This window comes from Talpa occidentalis, unplaced genomic scaffold, assembly GCF_014898055.3.
Source record: "Talpa occidentalis isolate TD23 unplaced genomic scaffold, MPIMG_talOcc4v2.1 talOcc4.2, whole genome shotgun sequence".
Taxonomy (NCBI): domain Eukaryota; kingdom Metazoa; phylum Chordata; class Mammalia; order Eulipotyphla; family Talpidae; genus Talpa; species Talpa occidentalis.
The window spans coordinates 75,572,702-75,588,717 of NW_023602073.1; the positions used below are offsets into that span (position 1 = coordinate 75,572,702).

General features: G+C 34.9%; 1 protein-coding gene across 16 annotated transcripts in view; it reads right to left on the bottom strand.

The window, feature by feature from the left end:
- DST (dystonin) overlaps window positions 1-16,016 on the bottom strand; it is a 415,236-nt gene that overhangs the window by 195,343 nt on the left and 203,877 nt on the right. For 13 of the 16 annotated variants that reach the window (XM_037519891.1, XM_054698893.1, XM_037519890.1 and 10 more), the window contains 3 exons: window positions 13,791-13,880; window positions 11,406-11,483; window positions 9,717-9,809 (listed from right to left, as the gene is read on the bottom strand). In XM_037519891.1, the coding sequence (XP_037375788.1) occupies window positions 9,717-9,809; window positions 11,406-11,483; window positions 13,791-13,880 (261 nt within the window). Of the gene's footprint in view, window positions 1-4,304; window positions 5,396-9,716; window positions 9,810-11,405; window positions 11,484-13,137; window positions 13,237-13,790; window positions 13,881-16,016 lie in introns of those variants that run through there. The other 3 variants (XM_037519898.1, XM_037519897.1, XM_054698895.1) reach the window with 2 other exon arrangements.

Consider the following 16,016-nt stretch of genomic DNA (forward strand, 5'->3'; position numbering starts at 1 on the left):
CAAAGCTTGACTACAACTCAGACCATCAAGACAAAATCTACACCACTTATCAAAAAACCTACATTGAGGGCCTCCCTGGTGGCGCAGGCAGTTGAGCACAGTGCTGTGAAGCTGTCTGCAGCCTCTGCAGTGCGGGTTCGATCCCCACCGGCCTCAGAGATACCTACATGGAGCAGCAGACCTCTCCTGTCTAGCCCGCTGCTCCCCTCAGCACTGTATTTCTGTCAGTCTGCCTGTTCTGTTTTCAGCTCTGTCTCTGGTGAATCCTCTCACTGTAGGGTAAAGAAAATATCAGGCTTTTCTGCCCTTCCGCCATCAGGATAGATGATGGATCCTTGTCCTGAATGCATGCCTGATGGCGGGTACCTGGAATAGGGTGTGGGCATAGGTAGATGGGATTCAGCTGAGCTAAGACTGTGTTTTTAAGGGCGGCGTCACGGGGACGCCAGCAGCAGCAGTAGGAGCAGCAGTAGAAGCCGAAGCCGAAGCTGAAGCCGAAGCCGAAAGAGAAGCCGAGAAGCAGCAGAACGAACTCCAGAGAGCTCAGATAGAGTGAAGACTTGCTGGGGGCTGGGAGGCCTGCCAGCCCCCCAGCCAGCACCCCTGCCTTGCACGTACCCGCTGAACCCCAATAAAAGACCTCCAAAACCACTGAGGACTCTGACTCCTCCTTTACCCAGTCTGCATGGGATCAGAAAACCTGCACTGTGTCCAGTCCCGCCTTTACACTCACCTTCCTGCATATGTGGCCTGTATCCTGGTTCTTGTACGCATGAAAAATAAATCTTTTTTATAAAACCTACATTGAAAGAGAAAGTGCTAAACTAGGGTGATCCTAGCTGTCAAAAGTTAGTACATTTTTAAGATGCATGCCTAAAACATATGCAACATTCTCTCATGCCCAGCAGAAGATATTCTCATCAATTTAATTCTGAGGCAAGAGCATATTCAACAAACATTCCAAATGATTCTACAACAGGGACCCTAAGATACCACTTTTAGAAGCATTTCTATAGTTCAAGAATAATAACAAATTCCCTCTCCATAGTCCTGACCATTGGAATCAACTGCTTAGTCCCACCCTGCTCTATTATATTAAAATTACTGGGCTGCATCCAAACATCTATATATTTTTTTAATTTCCTCTGGTGACATTTATATGTGGTCAGTTACAAAACAAATAAGCAAAGAAAACCACCATCCATTGCTGAGATTAACATAACAAGACTAGAAAGAGATGGATTTTGGGAAATAAAGAAAATGCTTTGCAGGAAAAGCTCCAGGGTAAAGATAGGAGACCTGTCACAAAGTACAGAGAACATGTGACTCTTACATAAATAAGGGATCCCTGAAAAAGGAGTAGACATTGAACTCATTACTCCTTGTCCCCAAACAAGGCTGCCTCTGCCCTGTTATTAACATGCAACCTTCAAGATGATCATAATCCCTGCAAACATCAACTCTGGCTCTGATATCACAGCAGTCTTTTCAGAATTTTGATAATTAAAATGCAATGCTGTGCCATGGTTTAGCTTAGCTAATCCCATTTACCCATGTAGTCTTAAGGATGTTATTTAACCCTTCTGAGTTTCCAATTCTTTATTCTATAAAGGAGGAAACTATTTTGACAATTTTAGATAGCTGTTAGTATGTACAAAGACAAAATGTGTCTGAAAGTGTTCTTCTAATTCAATGCAATACGCAAACTAAAGATACATTTTTTTAACACCTCCTTATCCTAGCAAAGATGTAGCATGTTTATGAGATTCATATTCAGTAGATGCTCAAGGAGGAGGTGGCTGAACCTGAGCTTCTGAGCCTGCAGGCCACCCTAGGTCAGTGCAGGAGCACAAAGATTTAAAGAGGAGGTAGTCTGGTCATGTATACTAAGAATAACAAATCACAGGACCAGGATTCAAATCAGAGACTTGAACTAAGTCTAAAGTCAATATTCTACTTGGAGGTTAACTCAAAAGTCACTGAGCCCAGTCCTGCATAAAACTAAGAGTAAGAATGAAATCAGGAAGAAAAGAAAAACATCTTGAAGAAACAAATTAAAAGAATACTGGGGCTAATAGCTTTCATCTGAATCTAATTTTCCAATGAAAAATTCAGAATCCAGTGCAAGATAAAGATTTCTGTGCACAGCACAAACCAAAGAGAACTAAGCAAACAGTGAAAAGCCTCCAAGGAAACAAGGAGAATGTCCTCTGAGAGCCAAGTCATTGAGTCTGACTCTTTGTATACCAGAGTAAAGAGTCTTTGTCTACACTAAAGAGAACTGAGAGGTCAAACTCCTCAAACCAAATAAAGACTATACCAACTCAGCTTTTACATAGAAGATATGAAGCTTTGTTTAAATACCCCCATGTAACAATTATTTAACAAATCTGGGGGCCTCCGTGGTGGTGCAGAGGTTAAAGTCTCAGCACTATCAAGGTATCACCAGCCACTGCGGCTTGAGTTCAATCCCCTAGCCAAGGAGCTAACCCACATGGCACAGCAGACCTCTCCTGTCCTGCCCACAGCTCCCCTCAGCAGTGTATTTCAGTAATCTGCCTGTTCTGCTCCCCACTCTGCCTCTGGTGAACCTTCTCCCGTACCTCTGGCCTACACCCCAGTTCTTGTATGCATAAATAAATCTTTAAAAAGAACAATTCTTTATCAAATCTGATCAACAGGTTTATTATTTATTTTTACATGTATTTGTCATGGAATTTTTAAAATTCATTAGACACACAAATTAGAAAAGACATGTAAACTTCTTGGTATAAAAATAATATAAAGGGAAGAGGGGGAAGGCTCATATACCAATTAGGAAACAGATTAAACAGATTTTAAGAGTTTCCATTAATGAAAAAATGCAAGGGTTACTTGAAGCCAAATTATGCAAAAAAAAAAACCCCACAGCTGGAAAACATATGGGAGCAAAGCAAGTAGTTACACTCACAAAATCATAGCAGCCAAGCACAGGTTTATCCCCCACCTGAAAGTAGAATCTTCCTAATTATGATTTGCTGGGTTATTTTAGGGCCTGGGAACACTGTTACCATTCATTTATATGACCAAAAGTTTTAAGCATTCCAAGACCTACCAAATCATACCAAATAGGCATGTTTTTCTTTTGTGTAGCAGGGGAAGCTGGTGGTTTCCTTTTGCCCTGACCTTTATGCCAGATCTACGTAGGTAATGACATAGATATCATGCTTCCCTTTATAAATGTAATCACTGTAAAATGTAAATAGAACAGGTGCCACAATACGGGAAAGGTGTGGTGGTATATATAAACAGGAACACCTCAGGAGAACTCAGAGGCTACAGCCAATGAAGACTGTGCACACTAACCCTAATAAAATCTCCTTCCACTGGGCATATGATTTCCGTTTAATGAGACAACTACCTTGCCAAGATTTAATGCCACATACACCATTTATGTCCAAACTTTTTGTTAAAAGACAAAGGAACACTTTAAAGAAAAAGCCATCAATCGTCAACTAGTAACATGTAGAGATTATTTGTATAATGTATTTCTTAGTAAATAAATATCCACTTACATTTTAAAGACAAATAAAAGCCCAAGAGAAGTAACTGATCTAAAGTTAAATATTAATGTTAAGAATGAAGACTTCAACTTCCTGGCAGTCTGTGTCATATTCAAATTCCTATGACATGCTGCCCAAAGGATTTCTGATTTTAGACGGGGGCCAGGAAGTGACTCACAACACAGAGACAAATAGATTTGGGCAATTTCAAATGAACCTCCCAGCCCAACACAAACACAGAGAGATGAAAACAATTATATGAGTATTCCTATGCATGAACGGATAGAAAACTGGGATATCGCTTTTCAAACTTATTGATCAGTACTCTATATTAACTGATAATTATATTGTATACTCCCTACATTTATCATGAAGCTAGTATCTTGCCATGCTTACTTTCTGGTTTGACGTTTATTGATAGTGCAACTAATTTTTCAAAGGTTGTTCCATAAGGAAAGTCAAGAAACATGAACTAGAGGAATTCAAAAGATGTACATTCTCTTCGGGTAATACTTTAAGTCTCCCAACAAAGGCAAAAATGTATAGAGCTTTGAAATTAAAGCCTGATAAAAGAATGTTTCTATCACAAATATAAAATTGCAATAATCAAACCTAAGGATACAAATAAAATGCACCCAGAATTTCAGAGTATTCCCCATAAGCTAATATCACAGAACCTTTTTAAAATTACAGACCTCAGTCAGAGGAGAGCATCCGGTCTACTTATTTAAACCTTTGACTCAGAACACACATTTCACTTACCCCATTTCCATTTGTGTCCTTGGAAGCAGAGGACACATTAGTATAGAGGGAATGACATCTCCTTTTTTCAAACTGAAAATGGTGTATTGCATGAGTGCCAAAAAGGTTTAGCTTTTCTTGAACACTGCTATAATTTTTTGATGGGACTTCAGAAAACCCACGTTTTTCAAGTGATCTCTCTGAACCATAGTGAATGGAACTTAAACTGGCTGCCTTTCGGAAAGAAAAAACATCAGTTTTTCTCTGGAATGTTATTTCCCTTGTGTTGACATCACTTAAATATTTCTTCCTCTTTGCACAATATGAAGTTCTGTCTTTTTCTGAAATCTTTTCATCCAGTTCATTAACTTTGACTTCTGTTTCACTGTCTTTAGCAGGAGAAATGTTGACATGGTAAGACCAACTGCTTGCAGCACTCGGCAGAAGTTTCTGTTTAACACCGTCAAGTACAACTTCTGTCTTCTCTTGTGGAATATCATCTTCCAGCCTGAGGTCTGGGGTAACAGATTCCTCCCGTACCAGTCTCCCCGATAAAAGAGCTAACTGTTCTTTTGAGAGCTGAATGCCACTCTTCTTGCCTTCATTTTCATTGTTTGGCTGCAATGACTCTGTGTTACCTACAATTTTCTTGATCGATTTTCTTCTGAAATATTTTCTTCCTGGAGAGTATTTTTCAGGACTCAAAGGAGTTTTGGCAGGATCTAAATATTGTTCTTCTTTCTCAGCTCTTACACATCCACACACATTCCCCATTTGATTTGTAGGAAATCACAGTTCCACAGATACACTCATTTCAACATCCAGGTTTACTTAGCTCTTCCTCATAAGTCCGAAAATTCCACTCTGCACTTTAATTCCTCAGACTTTGTGACCATTCTCTTCAGCATGAGGCCATTTTGCTTATGAGAAAGGCACACAAGAAATACCATGGCATCCTGCCCAGCCGGGTCCCTGTGTCTCATTAGACACCGTGGCTTATTTCTGGCCACCAATCCTCTTAGACAAACAGTACAGCTCACTGTCGAATTACAACACTGATTGAGTTTTCAAGGCAAACCCTAAGCTTTACTATATAAGACGATTCTGACCCACACTTTAACTTTCAGTTTTCTCGAATGCAGTTATACTACCAAAGTTTGCATTAACCTTTGAAACTACTGGTAGCTCAGCAAATCTGAGAGCAAATAAAAAGCAAGTAAACAGGACAGATTTGGCAAAGTACCTTTAAATTTTCGTTAAAATGCCTTTGACATTTATATTTAGAAAGTCTCTTCCATAAAATTTTTTTCTTAAGAAACACCAACTAATTTTGTTACTTGCAAAAAAAAAGGGCAGTCATGAAAAATAACAGGATGATTCAATAGTTGGAGAAATAATAAACGCTAAATGCCTAAAATATTCTAAGTTGTTTCTAAAACCAATTTTTTAAAACAATTTGCAATATTTTTCAAATACCACAAACTTCCAAGTCATTTCCATTATCTGATCATTAGGATTTTCATATAAGTAAACAGAAAATATTATTTAAATCATGCACTTAGTCAAAACAATTGTACATTGTTATACACGAATTAAGGCAGTTAAACTTATATGTAACTTTTATAATCATATCCTAGTTAAATATTATGAAATTTTACTAGGGCCTTGCTGTAAAAATATTTAATCAGTATGTAACCTGACTATCTAAGGTGCAAATTTCTTAACACTGAGTCATAGAGATACAGTGAAAAGGAAATTAGTATAGCATGACTAGACCTACATATGGGCAGAAATCTTTGACTAATAAAGGAAATTGATAATTGCCTTTCTCGAGGAGATCTTTAAACTGATCAAAAGTTGGAAATCATTACATTTTTCTAAACATGAATATTCAATTAGAGACTCAAGTTAGTAATGATGATTCTGATGCTTGCCAATGCATTAAAAAAGAAAAAGAAACATTCTCCAATGGCAAAGACTGAATATTCTAGAGATAAGTAGCAAAAACAAAGCTCTGAGTTTGCCTTTTATTTCATTTTCAACACCTTCAAATGCAATGGAACATTGCATGGAACACTGGAGAATTGAAAAGTTTAACGATTGGTATGTATACGGACAGGACAGAGGCTGTAAGCACTGATTTGGTCCCCACCCATTCCTCCTCCTACTCTTGCTAAACTGTGCAAATATCCATTTCAGGCCACTGCACACTGCTCTCTCTCCCAGAGATGGCCCAGCTTTCATCTTCACATGGTAGCCAACATCATCCTAAAAGCTTATCTCTAGAATCAGTGAAAATTTCTGATTCTCTAACACCTTCCTAACCTTACCACAACAATCCCTCATTCATATCCCTATTTTTACATATAATACAATAGATTCATCACTCTACATTAGTCAATTTTATGAATTGTGTCCCAATACACAAAACAACATACTTCATTAGTTTAGTATCACTGCATCTAACATATGACAACTATTACTGTGATTATAATGTTCACCTTCAGACAGACTCACTAAAGAAAACATTAAACTGGTGAGACATATAACACTTATTTTTAAATATAACACTTATTTTTAAATAATTCACAGTCAATAAATAGGTCCTCTGAAATTACTTTGCTTATTCACATGAGGTATGAAGAATAAAAAAAAAAAAAAGCTCAGTCACATTGGGTAAGGATAATTTACCACTACTATAAATAACCTGATACGTTGGCATAACCTGTAAAATCATTCTAATCTTAAGTTATCATAGTACTAAGAAAAGTTACTTCATTTAAATAATAGACATTTCCATTTTACCAAAAGTATGGATATGTTCCAAGATAGATGATGCCTAATTTTTAAATACTGGTGATAATTTAACCAGCATAATCTGATAATTTGGGTCCTAAAATATACTAGATTCCATAAAATATGCTACAGGATCATATTAAAAGCAATTGTAAGCACTGGTCCTTGTTCTGGTCCTTCTATGGTTGGTTATCTTCACTCCTCCAAAGACACCTGAAGCCCAAAGAGCTTTCTTAGTATAAATTACATTTTAAATAACTTTTTGCTTTATATTTCCTCAAACTGAGGGTCTAAACACAGTTTCTAATTCCCAACAAATCACTCACATTCAGCCCTGTTATTTTCTAGTTTCTGCTCCCAGGAAATTTGGTATTGTTTCCTCCAGGGTCTCTAATATCTTTCTTCTAAACAAAACGATTAACCTGTATTCAGTCTTAATTTCTCATTTCTCTAGTGGCATTTCATACTGTCAACAATTCCTTTCTACTTGGTTTCAACAATACTGCATTTTCTTGTTGCTTCATTCATCTCTCCAAATGTTCCTTTTCTATTTTCTCAGATGCTGCTTCTTCCTCCTGTATTGGTAATGATGGGCCATTCCCAAATTTCTGTCCTCAGTTTTCACTCTTTGCTACGTATTTTCTTGGATCCTCTCCCTCTGATAGGTTCAATGACTACTTGTATACTAATAACTCCCAACTTTATTTTCTATACCTTTGACCTCTCAGTTCTGCCCTGCTCACATATCTGCAACTGCTTAGCAGACAGATACACAGGACAATCCGACAAGTCACTAAACCCACCCAGATAGTCATTCATTTTTAACCTCATTATCACTCCCATTTCTCTCAGTAGTCTTCGGTTTTTTGTTCATAGTCATTTTGAATCCCTCTTCTTTATCATATTTTCTTGTCACCAATTTTCTACTCTCCTTCAAAACATGTATCTTGGATTCAATTTCTCATCCCTGTATGAGTTCTTTATCATTCCACTCTCAGGTTACCACCTCAGTTTCTTAGCTCATCTCCCCAACTATGCATGCTCCTCTTTTCAATTTATTTTACAAAGATAGATCCAATTTCCTAAAACATTATATTTCAGTGGTTAGGGGACTTATCCAATGCCATACAGCCATAAATAGGAGCCAACAATGATGCTTCATTCCACCTGTCTCCAAAGTGTAGTTGCTTTCCCTCTGCCCCACAGTGATTTTCACTCTGACATTCAAAATCCAGAGCCAGCTGTCTTACCAGCTCTTTTGGTAATGATATTAGTGGCCTCTTCTTCTAATAGGGCTCTGACCTTCCCATGTAGGATTCACACAGTTTCAACTCTACTAAAAGTTCTGGATCTGATCCACTTAGGGCTAAGTAAAGGTTCCCTTGAAGAAGCTCTGAAGAACTGCCTGTGGAGTCAGTTTTGGGGTCAATTTAATTAGACCTTAACACATTTTTAGTAACAATGTATGGCTCCATGCCCAAATCCCTGCCTTGGTTTAGTGTTCAGTCCCCTAGGTCCCTTAAGGATGGGTTTCTGTAGTAATGGAGGCATTTAAGCTTTTGAGGTTCTACTTCTAGTTCCTGTACTGAATCTTCCTGCTGAGTAGACATTCACCTATATTAGCTGCCCAGTAGTCTGGCTAGCTGACACCTGATTTCCTGGATCTACTAGTACCTGGGTCTGCTTACCTGAGTCTCCTCTAAATTTCTACTGCTGCAACTTTGCTCAGCTGCTTCTTCAGGTCCTAGAATCTACCTAGAAACTACTTACTATATGTATGACAAATTTTTACAAAAATAACAATAAGTCTCACTCCTCTCAAGATTTTGTTTGAAAATCCCAGTCCCTTTTCCAAGCTAGCAAGCTATCTCTTTCTCCTTTAAGGTCCAATTACACAGAATTCAATCAGTAAGGTCTGTTGTGTGCTTGACTTACAGTCAAGTTCTGCACTGCACACAGAATACTGTATGAAGAGGCAGATGGTTAATAAACTAAAGCAAGTTCCCAAGTGAGGAACCATCTTAAATCACATAAAGTGACTTTTTCATTATGAATCTCAAGGATTCAAAAATCAGAATCATTCCTCAATTGGCACAGTTTTATTAAATAATAATTCACAGTCAATAAATTTGTATTTACTTTCTCAAAAACAACACAAACATGTTGTATCCCTGCACAAACATGGATACGACTAACTTCAGGTCTATGATAATCATACTGCCATCTAGTGCCTACTGATAGAAAATAATTTGCATAGTTGGGAAACCAGTTTAAATGACAACCGTTCTAAATAAGGATTTAGTCATAAAATTTCTATGTATGTAAATCAGGTAATACTGTCAAGTAAACAAAAGAAATACATCTACATTCAATAAAATGAAATTGTTGTCTTCCAACTCTGAGATTACAAGCACTGTTCTGAAAATATTTAAGTTTATTGACAACAGGGTTGGGACATCAGGTTCATAAGCAGTATGTTACTTGAAAAGAACAATTTAAATATATCAGTTAAGAAAAGAAGCCTGAAATTTACTTTCTTCCATATGACATGAATGTATAACTCACCCTTCATGTGAGCCAATTGATAAATAGCAATGAGAGGCTAAAAACGATGACAATTAAGAAAAACTGGCTTACCTGAAAGTGCAAAATTATTGTCCATATTAATCCCAAAGTCAATTTGGGATTTCCATCCGTTATGTCATCATTTCTAATATTCACTAATTTCACCTGTTACATATATGAAGAAGAGATTAAGCTGTCTTTCAAGCCAGCAAATAAGTTACCTTTATCTACATAAAAACAATCCTAAATTATACAAAGAAAAATCCCAAATGGCTTTAATACCAATAATCTGCAAAATAAAGTTTTACTCCCTACCTTTACTCATTTTAGATTGCAAGTTACAGAATACTCACAAAGGAAAAATGAGTATTATTTTGGTCCTGTCTACTATAGCAAGTATTAAAAGTGCTCATTTGTTAAAAACAAATACAATTAAGAAAGAAGTCCTAAATACTTGATATTTTAAAATTAGAATAATTTTCTTTTGAAAATAAACTTTATCCTACAATTAAGAAATAAACTGTTCTGAACCATGAAATAATTACAATTGTTATTTCACACTTTTCACATGTTGGAAAAACTAGCATTATTTTTCTTTTGTCTAGCGTAAATTGTTGTCCAGATAAATATATGTCACTGAATATTTACAAGATTTTTCAAATATATATATGATAATCAAACTGAAAGCTTATCAAACTCTCAAGTTATGCATTCAGACAAATAAATGTAATGATAATATCAACATTTATTTCCTGGACAAGCATTAAGTATCATGAATTAAATACCAAAAATTAAATACAATGATAGCAATCATTTTACTTCCTGAATAAAAAATTGCCAAAATCATTTCAGAAAAGGAGACATAATTAACCATGAATCCTTTTGGCAACTTTCATTAGAATTAAGTAGACTAAAGTAAATACCAATAATATTTAAATGTTTAAAGACTGAGCACTTACAAGAATTAAAATTATTTCATAAACATAGTAAGTTAAGGAATAATAAAATACAACGTTTCCATCTCTCCTGTTTTCTCTTCCTTCCTTTTTACCCTAATACATTAAAAGGCAAAATTGATACTACCTACGAAGTCTTGTTTTCAATTCATATTTATTAACCTTTGATTCTCCTGATTTTCTTTTTCTTCTTTGTACTACTAACTGAAAAATTACTATTGTGGCTCATATCATTGTGAAACACAACGTGACCAAATCAAGTTCATATCCGATATGGTGTTCATTCTTTTTTATGATTTATTCTAAAACCTCAAGCAAGTTGGGGATTGTGGTGAGAAACATTTTTTTTTTTTATTTTTAACCCCTTAAAAGTTATCTGGTATGATCAACTCATAGAAAACAAAATAGTGGCTCATCACTATAAAGTATTAAAAATACACCAAGTTTTTAAAAAGCATTATATAAACTAATTTTATAAAAATAATTTTATAAACTAAGTATAAAAAATAAAATATTTCATCCCCACTTATACTAAGAATGGTTCAGATGAATTCTTAGCATTCTATGACTACCAAAATGTCATTAACTTCCTAGGTAAAAGCACTGCAATTCTAACAGAAAGAAAATCAGTAGTTCTTATTCAGATGGGAATCTAGCCACTTGTAATTCCTCTAGGCTTACAACTACTATTAGCTCCCTTCTCTTTTTAAACATTTAATGATTGTAATTCACAAATTTAACACCTTCATTCCCAGTTTCTTTGTAGACTTATTCATTACATAGGTTTACATGCAAAACATCATACCTGCCGTCTTTTCAAATAGTCAAGTGCAATTTGTACATTCTGTAGTCTGTGAAAACGCATCCGACCTTTCTCTCTGGGCTAAGAATAAAAAAATGGAGGGTATAAAACACACTACAGTCTCTGAAACTACTGACCATGCTAATATATTTATGCTAAATATACTAAGTAAATAAATATAATTTATGTTCATCTTCCTATGTCAAAACAGTATTTACTCCTTGGGTAAAGTCATTAAATTTTTAAAAAAATAGTTTAAATTTTTTATGTTATCTAGAATTGAATTTAAACAAGTAGGGGTTTTTCTGAATATGTTTTATTTAAACATATGCTTTATTCCAAATGCTTTATTTAAACAAAAAGTGAAAATATAAAGCATATAGACTTTGTATACTTCATATATTCACTACTACAATTCTAGCCTATGATTATTTAGCTATGGATAAGCAAAAAGAAATAAATGCCATCTCCCATTTTGCCATCTTAACAAATTCTATTTTTTTACAATTACATATGTATGGCAAGTTAAAAAATAAAATAAACTAGCATGCAATTAGTATAAAAATCACTAAGAAGGAGAAAGACAGTGAAGTTTTACTGAGCCATGATAGAGGAAGAGAGAAAGGCAATTAAATCAGATAACATATTTCCTCTTTATTTTATTTTAGCTTTTTTCACAAAATCAGGTGGGCTCTAATCATTTTACGCTGCTTAGGTATGGACATGATTAGCTACTACTTCAGGAAAACTGAGAGACCATAATTCTTTTCTTTGATGTTGTTTCCCTTAAGAAATGTTAATAATTAGCAGAAGGAAAACATAAGGAAACAGCTAGGAGAATGCTTAACAAAAATACAAAGAATGGAGCTGAATTTTAACCACATAAAATCTTCCAAGAGAAAAAAAGAAAAAGGCATACTGACAGCTTAGCTTCTCAAATATGAACAGGTTGCTGAAGCCAAAGGTACCATGATAAAACAGGCAGCAAGACCACAGGAGGGAAAAAAAAATTTCTATATAACAGTAAAAATGATGTTGATTGATGTTGATAAATTCACCCACCAGATCACATAAAGCACAATTTGCAATGAAATCAGGGGGCACTAAAGAATGTAGATGACAAAAGAAGCACATCTGTCTTATAAAGGTGGGCATAAGTCAACTAATTGTCACAGAAACTAAACAGCTCTGTGAGTTCTATCAGGACTCTAGGTCTTAAAATCTCCTCCTATTCTGAATAAAATGTGACATATAAGAGGTAAAAAAAGGTCCATCAAAATCTGACAATAGATATGACTGAAATTAAAAACTTAAATATTAAATAAAATTTTCTTAAGTTTCTTCAAATAAAGTAATAAGTAGTTACCATACTTGAAATAAAAATTTTTTAATGGAATAAATTTGCATAAAAATTAGCAACCAGTTGTACAACCAGTTGTACAATTTTGGCATTTATATAAAAGTACTTAAAATTCTTTAGCAAAGATGCCATCATAGAATTTAAGTACAGATCTTCAGTTATCATGCAGTGCACAGTAATGTATAAATAAATCTAAAGAGAAAATATTTCCTTTATCCAGTTTTTTGGTACACACACATCTATCTCATGGTGGGTTTTGGTCCTTTGTATGGTGTTCTAAAAAGAAGACCAAACCCGTGGGTTACTTCTCTATCACGTTAGCGCTCACCGCACTGTATTGGCTAAGTTAGTCGAGTTATGGGGGCCGACACCTACCCCCTTATCCTCATCCTCCACATCCTCATGCTGTTCATATTCGCATGCTGCTGTTGCACTCACCAATCGTAAGGTCTTCAAAATATCTCGCTCCCTTGGCTAATGAATATAACAGACAGAAGATAGGACAGCAAAGACACAAGACAGACCAGAAATGAAAAGAATAGCATGAACAGAACATAACAAAGGAGAACAGGTAACCAAGAAGGGGAAGTAATGTTCACAAAAAAAAAAAAAAAAAGAAAATGACACCTGTGGAATGGGTTAGACCATTTTTCAGAAAGCGATTTTATTTCCTTGCTATTTGTGAGTATTTTAATATATGATTATATTATGCATCCAACTCCTGCTAAGCAAAAAATCCCAAAGGTAAAAAAGAAGCAAGAACAAAAATAGTATTTTAATTATAGAACTGATTATATAAGCACGGTAATCAAAGTGCTTCAGTATTCCAAGTTCACATCATTTGAAGACTGAAAATGCTAAGGAATTTAAGCAGAACTCTTTTTTTTTTTTTTTTCCAGGCAAAATTCTCAGCTCAGAAGATGAATGTTGCAAAAATCTGAACAGTCTGTACTGAGAGGAAAAAAAAAACACTCATCCTATATAGAAAGGATTACATGTTTTTCAAAATAAAAAAATTTAAAACTTACTAAGGTATCTCCCGAAAGAACCTCTAAAAGAGAGATCAAATTGTGTCCATCCCTTAAGTCTTCATAGAGATCATTCACATGTTTTCGAACCTGCACAGAGAAAAACAATTTAAAATCTGGCCTTGGAACCTAGATCATCTGTAATACTCAAACAAAAAAAGGTGACAAGTAGAAAACATTCCATGTACTGTGTCCATTTATGTAGCAATTTTGAATAATTTTTTCTTTCACTTATTAAAGGTTAATTTTAGATTTACAAAGTACACTTCAGATTAACAATTCATAAATAAAAGTAGAATTATTACACTTAAAACAGAATGAAATAAATATGAAAGTGGACAAATACATGGGGTTACAATTATTTAAATGCAGGCAATGCTCTGCCCTTATTCATGATTCCTGATAGATTCAGCAGAGCCATCTTACTAAGAGGGGCAAATTATCACCCCAGTTAGTTTTCCTACTCTCTGGGCCATAAGATTCAAGATGCCACACGATCCACAGTTTAAAAACAACACAGATGAAAGGTACAAAATATCTTTCATGGGTGAAGGGTACAAAATACTCTGTATACTATTTCTGAAACATCTTGCAAGCCTAAAATTATTTCAAAATTAGAAGTTCCTATATGTCAGGTTAGAAGACCTCCGTCCAAACCTCCCTCTACATAGCCTAAGTCTTGTGTTGACACATTCTCATTACCATATTAACACCTCCATGAAGTTAACATTAAACCTATATAGTCTCCCACCCTGCTTATCCTCCATTCACTTTCTACAGCCTTGGTCATCTGCATCTGAAAACATTACATCCAATACATCCAATAAGATATTTGAGAGACAATCACATGCAATTAACTTGTATTTTATATATATATATATATATATGGTTATATATATAGTTATATATATATATATATATATATATATAGTTGTAATTGGCCTTAGTTGCTTTAATCTCTTATCTTGCCTAGCTTAAAAATTAGACATATCACAGGTGTGCATATTTAAGGGAGAAAAAAGGTTTATACAATGCTAGGTAGTAACCATGGTTTTGGGTATCCACTGGGGGATTTGGAATGAATCCTCTGTGTTAAGAGATGTGAGAGAGGGTTATGGGAGGACTATTGTAATAGCTTCTTTTTCCATTCCACGGGCCTAATTTAAGTTTGTGATTTTAGAGAGCAAACCATCAAAGATTTCCCAAAAGTTTTGTGCAACTGGCTAAGTAGGTTGTCTCCTGCTAATACCTGGTCTACTCTAAGGTTTGTGCTAGACAGACAAATGTCAGAGGAAGCTATCAACATGGATATTCCACAGCAAGCTGGCACAATTCCATTTTCTCACCTTTTAGTGATTCTGAAACCAAAAAAGTGCTCTAGAAAGACGCAGAGACCATAAACCCATCCTTATCACACATGGCACAAGTCCTACATGCTTGTCAGTCTATGAAGTAAACTCAGACAGCTTTATATGCATGAGTCAAACTTCTCTGCACTCTCAAAATATCAAATGAATATATAGCATAAAACATAAAGAGATCTAAAATAGGAAGGATACTTTTTGATGGCATAAAAAATAAGTAAGAAAAGGCATAACGTAAACTAGAAGCAAATGTTTGATGGTAAAGTCTTTCATTCTAAAAATGTAGTTCAAATGCCATTAGTTTACCTTAATTTTCTATACATACATATACTTTATAATATCTTTTATTATGTCAGAAAATATTTTTAATTAATAAAAAAATGCCTTCAGAGTTTCCATCAAACTTACTGGCCCCTATACCTAGTGTTTGGGGAGTTTTATCTAAGTCATAGTCCTTTTAGTATTTAATTACACATCTGCATTTTATAAACTACAAATTATATATCATTATATATATCATATATATATATATATATCAAGAGCTCAATAGCTCTTAGTAACTGTTACTGTCAAAACTATAATAAAATGGTCAGCAAAATTGAAACGAAGTTAAATTACTTTTGACCAAGGAATTTCCTGTCTCCATACTGACATTTTATTTTGATTTCCTGTTTCCCAAGGAATAGCATATGAATCTTTGGTATCACAAGGTTAATATACAACAGTAAAAGAAAATCTAAAATTAATTAATTTCTTATTTAAAAAGAGCATATTTTAACACCATTCAGGTAATTCTTAAATAGAAAAACAATAAATAGGGCCTTTCTGGTGGCACAAGGGGTTAAGACGCAACATACAAAGA